We start from the raw sequence: 16,242 nt of genomic DNA on the forward strand, positions 1-16,242 counted from the left end.
AAATTGGCCACTGTGCATAATAAATACTTTTATTTTATTTGGTTCTTTAAATATAACAGAGTATTTCTACACTGTGATATTGTTACTGAGGACTTATTTTAAATCCACTATTATATTTTAGGGCTATCAGTTGGCGAAAACAAGACATTTGAAGGCATCACCTGAACTTGTGGGAAATGATGATGGACATGTCATGGAATAAATGATAATTGATCAATAAATAATTGCTTAATCTACAGTAGTTAGTTGCAGCCCATGCTATAGTCTGTAAATAAGATATTTTACAGATGACATTCACTCTACAAAAAGGTATAATATATTGTATAATTGTATGAAGCACATCTTGATCAGGGGGTAATTTTCATGTTCCATCAGAATGAATAATCACACAGTATTTACCTCTCGGCTGATGAGGTACATCTAAACTGTGTCACTTACCTTGTCAGGTGGAGTCAAGCTCATCAAATTACATTTATAAAAAGTTAAATGAAAGCCTCAGGTAGTTCTACTAAGCTAGGCCAGATGATGATGTTTAATGCTCCCAGGACATAACGCTAAATAGCTTTGTGGTTTCAGGACTGGCAGCCATGATCAGGTGTGTGGGGGGCAGTGATGAGCCTCTGGACTGACATGTGGTCCGGGTCCGGGTCTGCTGCCCCCCTGAGCTGCTGGGGGGCTCGGGGGTGGGTGGGTAGGGGGGGGATCTGGTTTTGACGTTAGCGAGCTAGCAAGAACGGCTAAGCTAGCTTAGCATGCTAACACAGTAAAACAGTATTGGGGTGGTGGGGGGAGAGGGATTTGTCAACTTACCGGACACGAGCCATTCTCCGCCGTTGTTGGAGAACTCAATGGCGTTGACGCAGCCGAAGTGGCCGAGCATGTCCTTCTTGAAGAGGCTGGTGCAGCCGGCCATCCGGCGCCTCTGGAAGTCCTCCTTGAAGAGCGGCTGCCCGTGGAGCTCCCTGCGGGACAGAAATCCCACCGAGGAGCGCATACCGCAGCCCTGTATCTCCTTCATTGTCAACCGTGCAAACGACAACGACGATAATAAATAAAATAATCGACACACGGCTCTGCTTTCTCCGTTTTTCACCGCCGCGCCCTCGACGTCCAGTCGCGTCGTTGTCGGGTCGATGTGGCACGCGGCTGAGGCTGCTCCGTTTGGGCTACATTATGGTGGAAACCCCGCAGATGTCGACGTTGTTTTTGTACCTCCTCTCCGTCTTCTCGGCAGTCCCGGCCAGCAGCTTCCTGCTCCGGTGGAGGATCTCTCTCTCTCTCTCTCTCTCTCTCTCTCTCTCGCTGCCCGTCTGTCACTCATCCCCAGCCAGGACTCACATCGCTTTAATTTCCTCCTGACACACATATGCTCTCTCTCTCTCTCTTTTTATGTTTCACCTTTCACTGAACTCACAGCAAGTAGCTACTGCCAGAGGTCTGGAGGGCAAACCACCTACATTCACCACCATTATGTTTAGGTATGATATACAACTGTAAGAAGTATTAATAACAGTCAAATATTTACAAACCTATACCTATTATGAGTAAAAGCACTGCATTAAAAAAGTTACCCATGTAAGTGTCAGGAAAATTAACATAAAGTATACAAAGTAATTATTTTATATAATATTATTAGAGTATTATTACTCATGCATTCATGAGAAGCAGGGGTTTTCAATTTTATTATCGGCTACAACTAATGATTATTTTCATTATGGATTAATCAGCTGATTATTTTCTCCACTTTCACATTGATTGTTTGGGTTGCAAAAAAACATTTTTTAAATAGTGAGAAATGCCGTCACAATTACCCCTTAACCCAAAGTGACACATTGTTAGTTTTGTCCAACTAATAGTACAAAAAATATTACATTAAAAAAAAATTTAAAACATAAATTGTAAAGCTTGAACCGTGTAATGCTTATGCATGAAAATTGACTCAAACTATTACAAAATAGTTCCCAAATAAATGTATCTTCTGTTGATCAATTTATCGTTTCAGATTTACTTGTATAAACTAGGTTGGGTAGTTTAATTTATACCATATATTGTATGTTGTAACTAGTAATACTGTTTATTCTTGACCTTATAAACAGTAGTCAAGTCCATTTATTGTCCGTTTTGTTGATGAAGATCATGAGATATGACTGACAGCTCAGGACCTTCTAGTGAGTGTTTTCTCTTTAAACAATAAACATTGTTTTTAAAAGACTACTTTTTTAATTGTTTTTCATACTTATGTTTCCTTCACTGGCTTTACATCTACATGTAAACACGGGTGGAAAGAAAAGTACATTTTAGTGTGTATAGTAGTTTTATTACTCCAAGTTTTGGGATTACAGTGGTAGTCTTTAGGGGACTTTCAGTTTCAACAAGCCTTTCTCTGAGACAGCATGAAAAACCGAAACATCTAAAACATTTTTAAACAAATGTCTGCTCAACACAAATGGCCTGCAGTCTTCTTGTAATTTATTCAAACCCATGTTTGAGAGCCAACTGTGAGTTCTCCCTCCCTCCAGTTAACATTATACTGCAAAATTAATCCACTGTATTAAGATATTTTGTAGTTGGCCGACCAGAATCAGCACCATGTTAGCGAAGAACAAATTATTTCTGTTGATTTGTCAAAATTAAGCAATTTAGGCACTTATCAAGAAATTTGCAAAGTCATGATGAAACTGCTACGGAAATACATTTTACAAGCAAAATACTTTTTAGTTTTATGCTTAAAAGTCAACAAATGATTGAGCAAAAATCTACTGACAGAACATTTTTTTTTACATACACATTAGAACTTTACAGAATATCAAACTAAAATCTAAATCCAAGGAGGCCTCACACTGAGCATAAAGTGATATTACACAGCACTGAGAGGATACAGACGCTTGGTTTGCTTTGCATATAAACTATGCCATGTCATCGCTGTTTGTGCTGTTGTTTAGCTCAGATATAATGGCAGACACAGTGTGCGTCTATGTGCGTCTGTGAACCACAGTCAGCTGTACCTGCAAGTTCCCGGGTAGATTTAACACACTAGTCTATCATGGACAAACATTTAAAAGTGCTTTACATTAAGGTACCATCAATACATTCACCTCTACATTATGAAGTCTTCTATAATACCACACAGGTAATGAGTGAGCTGCAGTTGATGAGTATTCCTTTGGCAAAAGTAACATTTGCTTTTTAACAAAATATATGGAGTGTGTCAAAGGAGTGTGGGACGAAAGGTTCTTTCTAAAATAAACATTGTAGGAGGAACCACTCTGTAAAATGTGTATCATCTTAGAAAACAAGCTTCAAGGAACAGTGAGACAATTTGGGTGAAATAGTATTTGCTTTCTAAATGAGAGTTAGATGGTAAGATCTCTCGTAGCTACAGCTACCAGCTGATTAGCTATCCTGGCTCAGTGTGAAACCATAACATGTCATTTTAACACAGTTTTTTTAGCGTGTTAATTAGTGAGCTTTACAGATGCTGGTCGATGGATTTTTTTGTGACCATAGCTAGGCTAGCTGTTCATCAGCAGCCAGTTAGCTTAGCTTATTATGCAGACTGGAAACGAGGGAAGGTCCACAGTTTGGGCTGTCCCAAAAAGAATCCACGATCACGATATTAATGCAACATCTATAGAACATTTAAAAATATAGTAAAACTATCAGTTTTGTCTCTTGCCTTGATACTGGTGTATAAGACGACAAGTTGTGCCAGACTATTTTCCTATGAATCCCACCGTAAATTTACAACTTGTTGTTTTACATTCAAACAAGACCATTCAGGTTTATTGATGAGCTTAAAGAGGTGCTGGTAGGTCGATTTGTATTAACTTTGGACAGAGCCAGGCTAGCTGTTTCCCCGTTTTCAGCCTTCATGCTAAGCTAACCGATTGCTAGCCACATATTTACTGTAAAAATATCAATCTTCTCATCTAACTCTCTGAAAGAAAGCAAAATTCCCGAAATGTCAACGCATTCCTTTCAGTCCGGACTACCATCTAAAAAGTAGTTAAGTTCTTGACTATTTTCTCATTCATATATATATATATATATATATATATATATATATATATATATAAAATAGAGAAGAAATGGGGGGTTGAAAATCACGACTGAGAGCAGTGTGTAATCCTCCATCAGTGCCAGGTAATTATTAAGAATCACATTCACACGGTTTTCAGTCTATTGCACATAAGACTCCTAGTTGAGTGCAGAGAGCCAAAGCTCGGGGGTCGTTTACTTTTTGCTTCTTCCGGATTAAGACAATGATTGACAACAGTCTCCCAATTTAAAAATCACAAATTTCTTAATTATCTTCACTACAATAATATCTACATATCTATAGATATATGTATATCTATAGATATATATTGTTGATTAAATGTCCCAGCCAAGTAATTCAAACCTGCCTCACCAAATTTGAGGATAAATGATGGTAGAGGGCAAAACCTGGGCACTCATACGAGTATGTTAAAGATAAGAAGTAATGTCTAATTATTATTTAATTTGTTTTCCTCAAAAGTCTATAAAACATCAGCAGGATCTTTTTTTCTTTTAAAAAGCTGAGGAAAGAAATATTCCCGCGGCAGCTTTGCCTCAAGCCATTTTTCCATAAATAGAAAATTTAAAAAAAAGAACACGCAAAAGATTAAATAATCGGACAAATCCAACAGGTGAAAGCAGGAGCTTAAATGAAGATAGCAGAATAGAAGAAGTGTGCGGAGGGGAAGTAGGGGGAGAGGTTAAAAGCTGTTGGCACAGGGGAAAGGGAAGATGGGGGGGAGCTGTCCTCAGTGTTTCAGTCTCTTAGGTGCTGCTAGTACGGGCCTTTTGTGTGCCCAAAGATCCCGATGGGGAAATGTTTGACGTGTGAGGACCACTGTGCCGCCAGCTGGAAAAACTTGACATCGTTCCATTCGACGCCGTCAATCAGTACTGCAGAGGAAGGGACGCAAAACAAACATAAAGTTACACTTTCATTACAGTTAATGCTATACCGGACAAACCAGAGTTCCAACTGAATATCATCCACACGTTTTTTTAATGGTTTTTTTTCATTTCAGCGGCATGATTGAACAGTTGATTATTGTTTTAACATCAACAACAACAAGTACAATAAAAACTTTAACAATAAAGCTATGATAAATAAGTAAATGGTAAAAAAGAAAAGAAAAGCTAAAATACAATGTAATCGGATTGAGGGTTTGGATAGACATTATTGCACATATGAAGCAGTAAATATAAAAAAAATGTATATTGCGCATACATACATTGATACTGAAATGACACATGAATGAATGGGGAATTTTCCGTTTTGGTTCTGCAGATATTACTTACCAACTTTCTTACTTCCTTACTTACTTAACTTAAATGAAGAATCAATTACTTCATTAAGAGTTGTTGATTTATTTTCTGTTCATTGTCTAACTAAACCAATAGTTTCTAAGTTTTAAAGTATAATGAGCATTTTAATGGGAAATTATACAAATAAGTACACAAATACATATTATGCAGGTATGCTGGTTATTGTACATATTATTCTTTAACTCTAATTGATTTGTTATCTTGGTGTACTTTATGTACACATCTACATCCTGTTCCTACCTCTCTGGCCTGTTTCTTAATACTACATTTGTGGCCTGGGGATCAGAAAGCTAAAAATTAATTAATAAGATTCATCCGATTGACTGAACTTTGACTGTGAATTACAGAATTCTCCACGAGGCCAATTACTGTCACGACACCGAAATATGTTACATTTGGTCAAAATCTGACCAGTCGAGAGGTTTTCATCAGTTTAACTGTGTGAGAACATTTACTGGCATCTTTGAGTAATAATCAGGGAAGCTGCAGACAGGACTTAACAGAAGAAACCAGTGAGATCAGTCTGAGTATGGCTGTGCTTATTGGGAGGAGGAGGACATGTCAGGGCAGAAGGTTTGTTTACCTCTCAGCATGGTCTGCTGGTGCTTGGCAGTGCAGATGAGGCGGCTGATGCCCTCGATCACTTGACTCTTCGACTCCACCTCCTTGTCTTTGCTCTTTTTTGGCAGGAACATGACTGGCAGAAGGGAACGACAAAGATGCATGCTGTGAGTAAATGAGGGATTCAGAATCTTTCTGGTCCCTGAGGATTAAATTCGGGCGACATTTCGGTGCAACGTTGGAGGTCGGATTGCAAGAGATTTTATCAGATCGCATAAAAAAAAATAAAAAAAAATATGAGTCTCCACACTTTTCACCCCTGAGCTCAGCAGCTTTAAAATGCAACGTAATCTAATTTTGAATAGAACTATTCCTTTACTGCAGTCAGAAAATAACACACCCACAGAAACATGCATGCATCCGTCCACCTGGACAACACAGGTGTGTCTAGCTTACCCTTCTTATTCTTCTCCTTGGTCACCACAGTCATGGACATGGTGGGCTGGTGGCCCGGCTCTGCGCCCCCCAGTGGCAGCCGGCTGACCTGTAGCGAGCGGAAATTGCACTTCAGAGTGTTTTTGGAGGAGGAGTCCCGCTTCTCCACGTCTTTCTTCCTCTCAGTTGGAGCCACCCAGTAGTCCACCTGAAGCCCCATCAGCTCCGCCTGACCTACAGAACTACAGACGACAGGCAGGGAGGTGGACATTGTGGAAAATATCTCTCTTTTCTAAATCTGAACATATGAGAGGTAGATAACACTACGGTTTAAAGCATTAGCTGAGCCGTCATGCTCTTACTGTCATTCATTAAAGGAAAGGAAAATATATTTTATATGTTGGCTAATTTCCTTTAATATGATAATCATGCAAAAAATGTTTTAATCAAAACTTCATTCGTATTCTTTTCTGGTAGAAAAATCCAATATCAAGACAAACTTTTAATTTTATATTATATTATCCGTTTACTACACATACTTAAACATGTAAAAGATAAAGAAAAAATATATACATTATTTGCTCTATTTTGCTGAACTAGCTCGTCATGCCATACCTGTAAGCACAGAAGCTGGTGGTGACAGAGGGAGAGGAGGGTGGGGTGGGCGACGCCTCTTTGAGAGCTGGTGATACTTGTGGAGGGGTGGAGGAGAGCAGTGAGGAGCCCAGAGGTGCTGCATCGTCAGAGTCTCCTGAGGGAGGAAACACTAAATTATTTAACTCCAAAAGAAAATACTGCGGTGGAGAAATCAGTTTCTTTTTTTCTTCTTTTTTGTGCAGATTAATTGTTGCACAACTTGCATACTTTTTTCTTTCTGTTAAATATCAAAAATGCTTCTACAAACTTGCTTGCCTGACGTTGCAGATGTTTGCTCCACGAGGCCAACTTTCACCATCTGCAGAATTCAAAACAGAGGATAAAGGATTATTACGTGTATTAAAAAAAAAAACTATTAAAAGACACTGAAAACTTCCAACAGCTGTGTCAGTGTCAAACATGAGTTTAAACATAAGCTGGATGAAGCCAAAATCAACACACAATGAATATTTATATTTAAATAAAGAAGCTACTTACCCCAATGAAGGGGATGAATTTCTGACACGAGTCCTCATCCGGGCTGTGGAGAGGCAGCACAGGCCAAAAGAGAGTTCACGTGAAAATGATGCAAGGAAAGAATCAACGTGTTGTGGGAAAAAAGGAAAGAAATTATGCACATGATGAAAAATGTCATTGAATCAAAGAAGATTGACTCCTACAAGCATTTCCAAATGCTAGTGAAAAGTAAAAGATTATGAAAGATGATTTAAAGAAATCTACAGTCAGCAACACTGATATCTAGCAATTAGTTCAATGAGGCCGATTCCCAATGTTTCACATGTGGAAATACTGTAGTCTTCCATTGCATAGAAGGTTTGCAAAGCTTTCACAGTCCAAACAGAATCAACTGTGCATGCTGAACTTGCTGCTGAGCTTTAAACCTCCACTAAAACAGATGTAGTTCCCTTGTTGGAGCAGAGAGCAAAACATGCAAGCTAGCGGCCAATTCGGGGGCCTCCAACAAAGCCATCCAGTTATTGCAGACGCAGCCTGGATCTACCAAACCAGAAGGGCATTCAAGGGGAAAGCAAGTCCATCAGGGGTACAACTAAACTACAATCATAAAGAAGTGGATGAGAAGGAAGAGCATCAACCATAAAGCCACAACTTCTCCGGCTCCATGCGCTACCTGAGAGGGGGAGCGCATGGCTACACTTACAAGCCTTCCTGGAACTATTTTTCCTGGCAATGCCCGGAAAAAATAGCCTGAAGAATGGTTCTATGTTTGTTTTGCTTTTTCTAAATGCAAAAGACGTTTGATGATGTGAAAGGTTGTTGCTCTTGCCTTGAAAAAACCTGCCATCGCCCCCCCAGGGAAGAAACAGACAGACTACAGAGAGAGAAGGAGAAAAGACAGTCTGCAGTGGGTCACAGTTTGCACATCAAGGCCACGTTCTGGATCCCCAACACAACAACACATCTCTGCTGTAATCTGGGTTTTTCGGAGCAGCCAGGGAGAGAGCGAGAGAGAAAGCCAGATGTCTGCCTGGTATGTGAGTGTTAAACGTTCCTCTGGCCTTGCAGGGATGGATTATGGCAGAACACATGACTTCTGTCTGACACGTTTGAGCCATATGTTATCTTAAATGTGGGATGTATATTGTTAAAAAGATGCACATGCATGTCGATCCATGTGGATGGACGTAGAACTATGAACATAACACATGCGCTTTTCAGTTAAAAAGGACAGAATAAGTGATATTAGTGTCTTTTCAATGTTTATATTGTACATTACTGACTAAGTTACAGTGAAAATGTTATCATTATCTTCCATTTATTTATTTATTGCATTCATGCTTAATAAGAGAGGCCTTATTACATTATCAGTCTCTCCTTTAAATCTCTTCTTAAAACTGACCTTTATTTGAACAGAAAATTAGTTATCACTTTGTAAAAATGTATTTCCATATCGTAAATATTTCCATTTATACACCTTCATGGCATGTTTTAATTGTGCAGTTAAACTTTAAATTGTTTGCACAGTTAGTATTGTAAGTCTTATAAGACTCTTTCCTTGAAAGAACTACTAATTTCAGTAATGTAGTAGTAATTATAGGGGGCACAATAAAAGCTGAAAACAAAATTGAAAACACAAAGATTTTAAATGTCTTTTTTTCTGAAACAAAATACTTAATACTTTATATTTGATGTGACGATCAAGAGTTAGTTCCACCTGCTAAAACTAGACATTGAGCATACAATATTGTTAATGAATATATTTTTAATATATTTATTAATATCATTAACAAAACAACATTTTGACGTTGTCATTTCACTGACAGTGTGCAGGTTTTCTACTTATAACTGAATACTAGCAGACAGACATGGATGGCTTAAAGCACGATGAGATCGTGGAGAAGAAGCAGCAGGGAGGAAGAAACAGAGGGAACACAGAGCTGACGGTGTTTGGTCTCTTGCCACTTTATCAGCACCTTTTATTCTTCAGTCACTCCTCTGATATCTTATCAATGAGGATTGTGTGGAGGAATCCGGGTCGTCTTTCTTTGTTGTTCATTAACGACAAGAATAATAATGTTCACAACAAGAGCACATAGAAGGTGGATTGAGACTAGAAACTCATCGTTTAGAATATGTGCATTAAACTTCTTTGTATGAAGCAATACAAGGAATTGTGAGTTCAACATTTTGGGAAAACGCTTACTTGCTCTCTTCCCTGTGAGTCAGATGAAAAGATTGATGATTGACTTTATTCATGCCTTATCATCTAATACCTGTATTGCTCTCGTGTCTGTGGAGTAAATATGAAGCTATGCCCAGGAGCAGGTTAGCCTAGCTTAGCATAAAGACTGTAAACAGAGGGAAACAGCTAGCCAGGCTCTGTCCAAAATCTGCCAACTAGAATCTTGACAGTGGACAGGGATTTATGTGTGAGACTATTTCACTGGCAGATGACAGTGAAATAGTCAAACATACATAAATCCCAATAAAATTGCTTTTCTCTAGTGAGTTTTAGCAGTTTTGACACCTGGACAGACCCAGGCCAGTGGTCGTCACGCTTGGCTGCGTATTCCCAGCAAAATAGAAAAATATAATTGAATCAACAGTTACATTTTGTCAGACAGAAGTATTGAATCTAAATTGATGCCTGACATTGAAACTAAGTTGACACTGATCACATAACAGGGGACTGACTTTTAGTTGATTTTAATATATTGAAACAATGTTACACTGATTAACTCTTTATGATGTTTTCTTTATTCATAAAACATAGCATGTTATTGGTGCACTTAACACAATTTCAACTGGACAAAAAGGACAACGCCAGAGTGTCTTCGTAGCTTTAACGTGTCGAGGCTGATAATATTTCTTTTGTTCTAAATAAAAACTTGCAGACCCGATGCAATTTTAATTAGTTCAAGAAATCTCAAACTGTGTCTGTGTGCTTGTGTTATTTACAACTGCGAGCTGTGGCCTGGATAGCATCTCTTATCTGAGAAGTTTATGGCTCAAGCTGTTAATAGAAGAAGAAAAAATATATATATTCTTTTTTTTAGCTGTTAAAGTGGCAAGCTCCCAGAAAGGCTGAGAAAAGTTCAAGGGAAAAATAGCTCTAACACATAGAAAGCACATGAATCACCGGGCTACATGAGAAACTCAATCGACCACAATACCTTACTGCAAAATCAAAATGAAAGCTCTTTTTCCTTCAAAGAAAGAAAAGAAAAAATACAACAAAAAGATTTTAAAAAACATGTTATTCACACACACACACACACACACACACACACACACACACACACACACACACACACACACACACACACACACACACACACACACACACACAGTGATGGAAAGACAGTGATGTTTAAAAGACAGACACCGCCACTCCCACACAAACCTCACAACATTAATGAAACTTTAACCTCCAGTTTGGTTTTCAAAAGGGGCTTAACATATTTAAAAGAACAAACTGATTTTACCACTATTGAATTAAATGTACATTTTATTTCACATAGTATTCCAGATTAGATGAATTATTCTCACAGCAGCAGTTGTTTAAGTTACAACACGCGCAGGATAAGGCTGATCTATCCTGTCTAAATGTAAAATTGCAACACATTTCATGTTTTAGTTATACAAATCCTGCTGATTAATGTTTGATGGCAAGCAAATATATTTTTGTCTGTTCATATTGTCTGCCTAAATTTGTAAATGTTGTGCAAAAAAAACGTCTGAAATGTATTTTGGAAAGCCAGCTGAGGTATCGTGTGAATTGTTCAAAGGGTTCTACACAACAGTTCAACTCAATCCCCTTTTGAAAAGCTGCTGAAAGCTCTGCATTAGAAGCATTTCCTGTTAGACGAAACCCTCAGACTTTACGAAATTCAAGTTTTTTCAGTGTAGCTCACGAAAACCCATTTAAAGTCCCACTGCTGTACAGCTCAGTGTGAAAAGTTCTCAGGTTACTAAGTGAGGAATGAAAACATACCTCTTCTGCTTGTAAGTGAGCATGGCCTCTGCGATGGGAAGCTGGTGAGCGCCGTTAGCTCCCACCATGTACTGAGTTACCCTCGACACCACGTCTGGGTTCTGCTGAGCTGCACAGGACGCAGAGATTAATTAATCATCTACAGCTGACAGTAAATATGAACAAATACTCAGAAACATTAATTAAGATGTTGAAATGAATTCTTAACAATTACCACTTTTCCTGATTGTAGGTGTTCTCTTAAAAAGGAAGCGTGTGTAGGATTTGGGGGTACTTATAGGCAGAAATTGAATAGAATATTCATAACTGTGTTTTTATTATATTATTAGTATAAACCCCTGAAACTAACCACTGTTGTGTTTTTGTTACCCTAGAATGAGGCGTTTATACCTAACATAAGGAGTCCCCATGTTGCACCGCCATGTTTCTACAGAAGCCCAGAACGGACAAACCAAACGCTTGTGTTTAAGAGAGAGAGAGTCTTTAGCGTTTTTTACCAAAGACTGTATATAAAATGAGGACGTAGTCGTTGAGACATCACCACTAAAGTTCTCTGACACACTTGGAAAGGGAGGGGTATTCAGGTGGTTGCAATCTGCAACCTCACTGCTAGGTGCCACTAAATCCTACACACTGCTCCTTTAAGACTTTATAAAAACTGTACAAATTCTCTGACCACAGGGTTCTCTGATCTCAGGGTTCTGTGCTCTGACCTCAAGGTTATGCTCTGACCTCAGGGTTGTATTCTCTGACCTCAGGGTTCTATGCATGACTTTAGGATTGTGGTGATAAGATAAAAGCCCACCAATAACCGGAGCCTCCGGCTTGTGAAACAGCTCCCTCCAAGCAGCATCTTGGAACAAACTGTTGTATCGATAGTCAATAGTGCCGAGATATTTGGAGACTGGATGTGTACCTAAACCAATCAAAGACAAACAGTTGCAGATTTTTGAGATGCACTAATATCACTAGACAGGCTACCATAAGTCTCAACCATGATCTTTTACATTTTAAGTAATTACAGCATTTAATTTAGCTACACTCTTGTTTGAACATATGTAGCACCTTTAAATAGAACAACATAGAATTAAGCTGCTACTAACCAAGAGGGATGATAAGGAACCTCATGTAGCCGAGCCAGTCGGGGGTCTTATGGGAAAGGTGGTCCACAAAAAGCCTCAGAACAGCACTGAGGTAGTGCTGCGCTCCGGCCACTGCGATCTTTATGGGAATGGGCGTCTGGGAGTTACAGTTGCAACTAGGAAAGAAAATAAATAGACGACGTATACAGTTTCACAATCAATAACACCAAATTTGGCCAACAGCCTTTGTGAGAAAAAGTCACACAAAGGCTGCGTGCGAGAGGTTGACTTACAATCTCTGTATGCGGGAGACAATAGTGTTCAACGCAGCTTGGATGTCGGCCGTGGTGCAGGTGCAGACCACGGGGAGGTGGTGGTTTTGCAGCATATCTGAGAGATACTGAGAGGGAAGGAGAGGAAGAATCAGATGTGAGGTTGTATTGTATAGATGGATTAGCTTTTTGCCCTTTTTTCTAGTCTGCTGTTATTTGTATTTTGCTTATTTTCATTTATAACTACTAAAGTACTGTATCTTACCCCATCAATGTTTTTTTTATTCTTTAATTCCTGTTTTTAATGCTGTCAAGGTTCTATGCTCTGACCTCAAGGTTCTCTGACCTCAGGGTTCTATGCATCACCTTAGGATTGTCATGTCTCATCCGTGCTAAAATAAAAATTGCTGATCACAATAAAAAGTCCATCCCACAGCTCTACCAGTAAATTGTGCAAGGCAAGTGTAAAGACAAAAGCAGCCCTTTCGGGCAAGTGTGTCTCACCTGGCCCTGCCAGTCTGACGTGTTGATGAGGATGATGCTGTCGGGGAGGTGGCTGTCAGACACCAGAATGTGGTTGAGTTGGTCATAAACCGTCTTTCTCGGAATCTAGGCAGGAAAAATAAGAAACCTTTGGGTTAAAATGAGGACCCATGTTTTTGAAGTTAGGGACCATAAAATATCATTATAAAATTGTGAACAAAGAGCGAAGAATACTTTAAAGTGACTGAGTTGTTTAAAAATAAATATATAAAGACATCATGGAGTGTGCAGCGACTACGCTTGTGATAATATCTGGTATTTTATGTTCCACAGAAAGTTCAGTATTTTGTGGATTCTCCTGCAGTTCCCGCCCCCTACCTGTAGGTGGCAGCGTGTGTCCAGGGACCGCTCGTTGTCCAGGCTGTTGGCCCTCTCGTTCTGCTGCCTGCTGGGCTGGCGCTCCTTCAGTGACGTGCTCCGCCCTCGCCTCCCTGCCAACTTCGGTTCCTGCCTGAAAACGAAAAACAGCAGAAGAAGAGAGCTGGAGGACTGGAGTGCCAGAAGTAGAGGCAGTGATGTAATGTAAACGACTCAAAGCCTAAACCCTGTTCTGATCTGGAGGAGATGATTACAGAAAGGCACACATCCACTCATATTAATTAAAACATATATATTATTATTATAATTGTGTTGCCCTTTGAAAAGACACTATTGATACATCCATCACGTTCTTCCCTGAGACTTTCCATAATAAAGATGTCTGTCAGCTTTAAAAAAAAAAAAAAACATTCTGCAGATGTAAATCAAAGATTTAAAGAAGTAGAATATTGATGTTTATGTATTTTTACCTGTTGGATGAAATGATGAGGGACTCTGTCTTGGTCATTTTGCCACTCGGTGGTAGTCGCTCTAGAAATGTGTCCATGTTGTCCATCTCCAGCTCGGTGGTGGGAGTCACCGCCTCGGGTTGCTCCTAAGAGAAGAAAAAAAGAAGAGAAAAAAACGGTTTATGCATTTGTGCTTCACAAAAGAACATTATATGTAAGAATGGCATAAGCTGACAGGAAGTAAACATGGAACCAAGCTGTTGCTTAGCAAGGCAATTCAGTCAAAACCCTCTTTTGAGCAGCTTGAGGAGTTGATACTCACAAAGGAGGCGTTATCAGACACACCGTCATCTGGAAACTTGGCCCCAGCACACTTGGTTTTCTCCAGGTCGATCTGGAATGAGACGGTGAGAAGGATAATAAACATTATTGGGTTTTGATGGAGCCACAGGAACTTTGATTTCACATGAAGAATTGTTTCATTCAACATCTCGTGGTGGATTATTGGTTCAACCGAAGCCCTACAGTTTCACAAACAAACTCATTTTACAACTGGTTTAAACCTGCGGACTGATGGGAAAATCTGACTTTTACTCTTCTATACTTCACTAAAAGACGCCCTAAAAGTCGGCTCCAGTGCGTTTGCTCATCGGCTATCGGTGCAGTTCAGGGGCTCCACTGACCGGCCTCCAGATGTTTCCTTGTGGTATTAGTGACCCAGATTGTTTGAGTAAAAGAAGAGGAGGTGAACAAAGTGTGATGTCATGTGAAAGGAACTGAAGTTGCGTGTTTGCGTGCTGCTGCGGTGACGTCGCTCTTACCGGGCTCGGAGGCTCCCGGTGGCTCCGGATGCTGTGGATGCTGCCGATCTCCGTTTGAGAGCTGGAGAGGGAGAGGCCCTCGAAATATGGCCTGAAACACAAGAAACAACCTAGACTGAAGTAAAGAAAACTAATACGTTTGTGTCAACATGACTATTGACTGATATGTGGAGTTTCCTCAAGGTCAATAAATTACAGCCAATGACGGCACGCTGAACTCTAAAATGCAGATCTTTGACTTTACACTTTGATTTGTATTTTGTGTGTTCTTTTGGTCACCCTGCATTGTACATTAATGCAGTTGTATCAAGTATCCTGCAATGAACCTTTCTTGGCAGAAAGACAGGAAGGTTAATTAGATAAGATTATTTCAAAGAATTGAATAAATTGAACGATCCAGTTTATAATGGAGCTTGACCCACACAGGGGACTAAATGTCAGGCTTCGTTTTATAGATTAAAATGGGAAACTAAACAGTGGCATTAAAGTGTAATTGCCACAGAACATTAGTGCAACATATTGGCTGAATACGGTTTCACTAACAAAGATAACATTTAAAAGGAAAGTGGCCTGTGGTTTTGCTGCAGGGTTTAAAGGAACAGTTCACCCCAAAATCTAAAATACACATTTTTCCTCTTAACTGGGCTGCTTTTTATCATTCTAGATGGTTTCGGTGTCAGTTGCCGAGTGTTGGAGGTATCGGCCATAGAGATGTCACCTTTCTCTCCAATATAAATGGACTACATAGTACTAGGCCTGTGGTGCTCAATGCAGAAATGAGACAGAAATGTATCTTTCCATAAAGCATGACCCGGTTATTAAACATAATCAACAGACCTGGTTGTGAGCAGTTTCATGCAGGAACTACAGGTGAAAGTAAATCGTAAATCTTACTTTTAGGAATTTCAGCATTTCAATACAATTCAGACTTTATGTGAAGCAATTTTACTTTATTATCATAATTTTGTGGCCTGCAATACCCCACGCTGTGTAAGTTAAGTGTTTCTTAAATAAAGTCAAACATTACTGCTGAGAAACACTCACTTGAGTTTGGGTTTTGGTGTGCTGAGGACACTGTCGTCGTCATCCAGCTCCGGGCCGCTGTCACTCGGGTTCTCAAACTCGACGCTATCCAGGTCCAGGTCCTCCTCCTCCACCTCAGGGGGCGGCTCTGCAGGGTCCTGCTCCGAGTCAAGCACCTTCACAGGCACACAGACAGACAGACAGACACAAACACGCACACGGACACACGTTTAATGGCTCAGCAGCTCCACAGCAGAAGCAACACAA

At 39.7% G+C, this 16,242-nt stretch overlaps 1 protein-coding gene across 1 annotated transcript in view; it reads right to left on the minus strand.

The window, feature by feature from the left end:
* Positions 1-4,813: 4,813 nt before the first annotated feature.
* pacs2 (phosphofurin acidic cluster sorting protein 2) overlaps positions 4,814-16,242 on the minus strand; it is a gene marked incomplete at both ends in the record, with an annotated part of 54,006 nt that continues 42,577 nt past the window's right edge. The window contains 18 exon segments of the mRNA XM_079224127.1: positions 4,814-4,932; positions 5,945-6,058; positions 6,379-6,599; positions 6,973-7,106; positions 7,259-7,312; positions 7,492-7,534; positions 8,300-8,344; positions 10,647-10,679; positions 11,468-11,576; positions 12,273-12,383; positions 12,571-12,725; positions 12,843-12,949; positions 13,326-13,430; positions 13,683-13,815; positions 14,153-14,277; positions 14,454-14,525; positions 14,953-15,043; positions 15,997-16,151. Coding sequence (XP_079080253.1) covers positions 4,814-4,932; positions 5,945-6,058; positions 6,379-6,599; positions 6,973-7,106; positions 7,259-7,312; positions 7,492-7,534; positions 8,300-8,344; positions 10,647-10,679; positions 11,468-11,576; positions 12,273-12,383; positions 12,571-12,725; positions 12,843-12,949; positions 13,326-13,430; positions 13,683-13,815; positions 14,153-14,277; positions 14,454-14,525; positions 14,953-15,043; positions 15,997-16,151 — 1,926 coding nt within the window.

This window comes from Taurulus bubalis (assembly GCF_910589615.1).
Source record: "Taurulus bubalis genome assembly, chromosome: 1".
NCBI lineage: Eukaryota > Metazoa > Chordata > Actinopteri > Perciformes > Cottidae > Taurulus > Taurulus bubalis.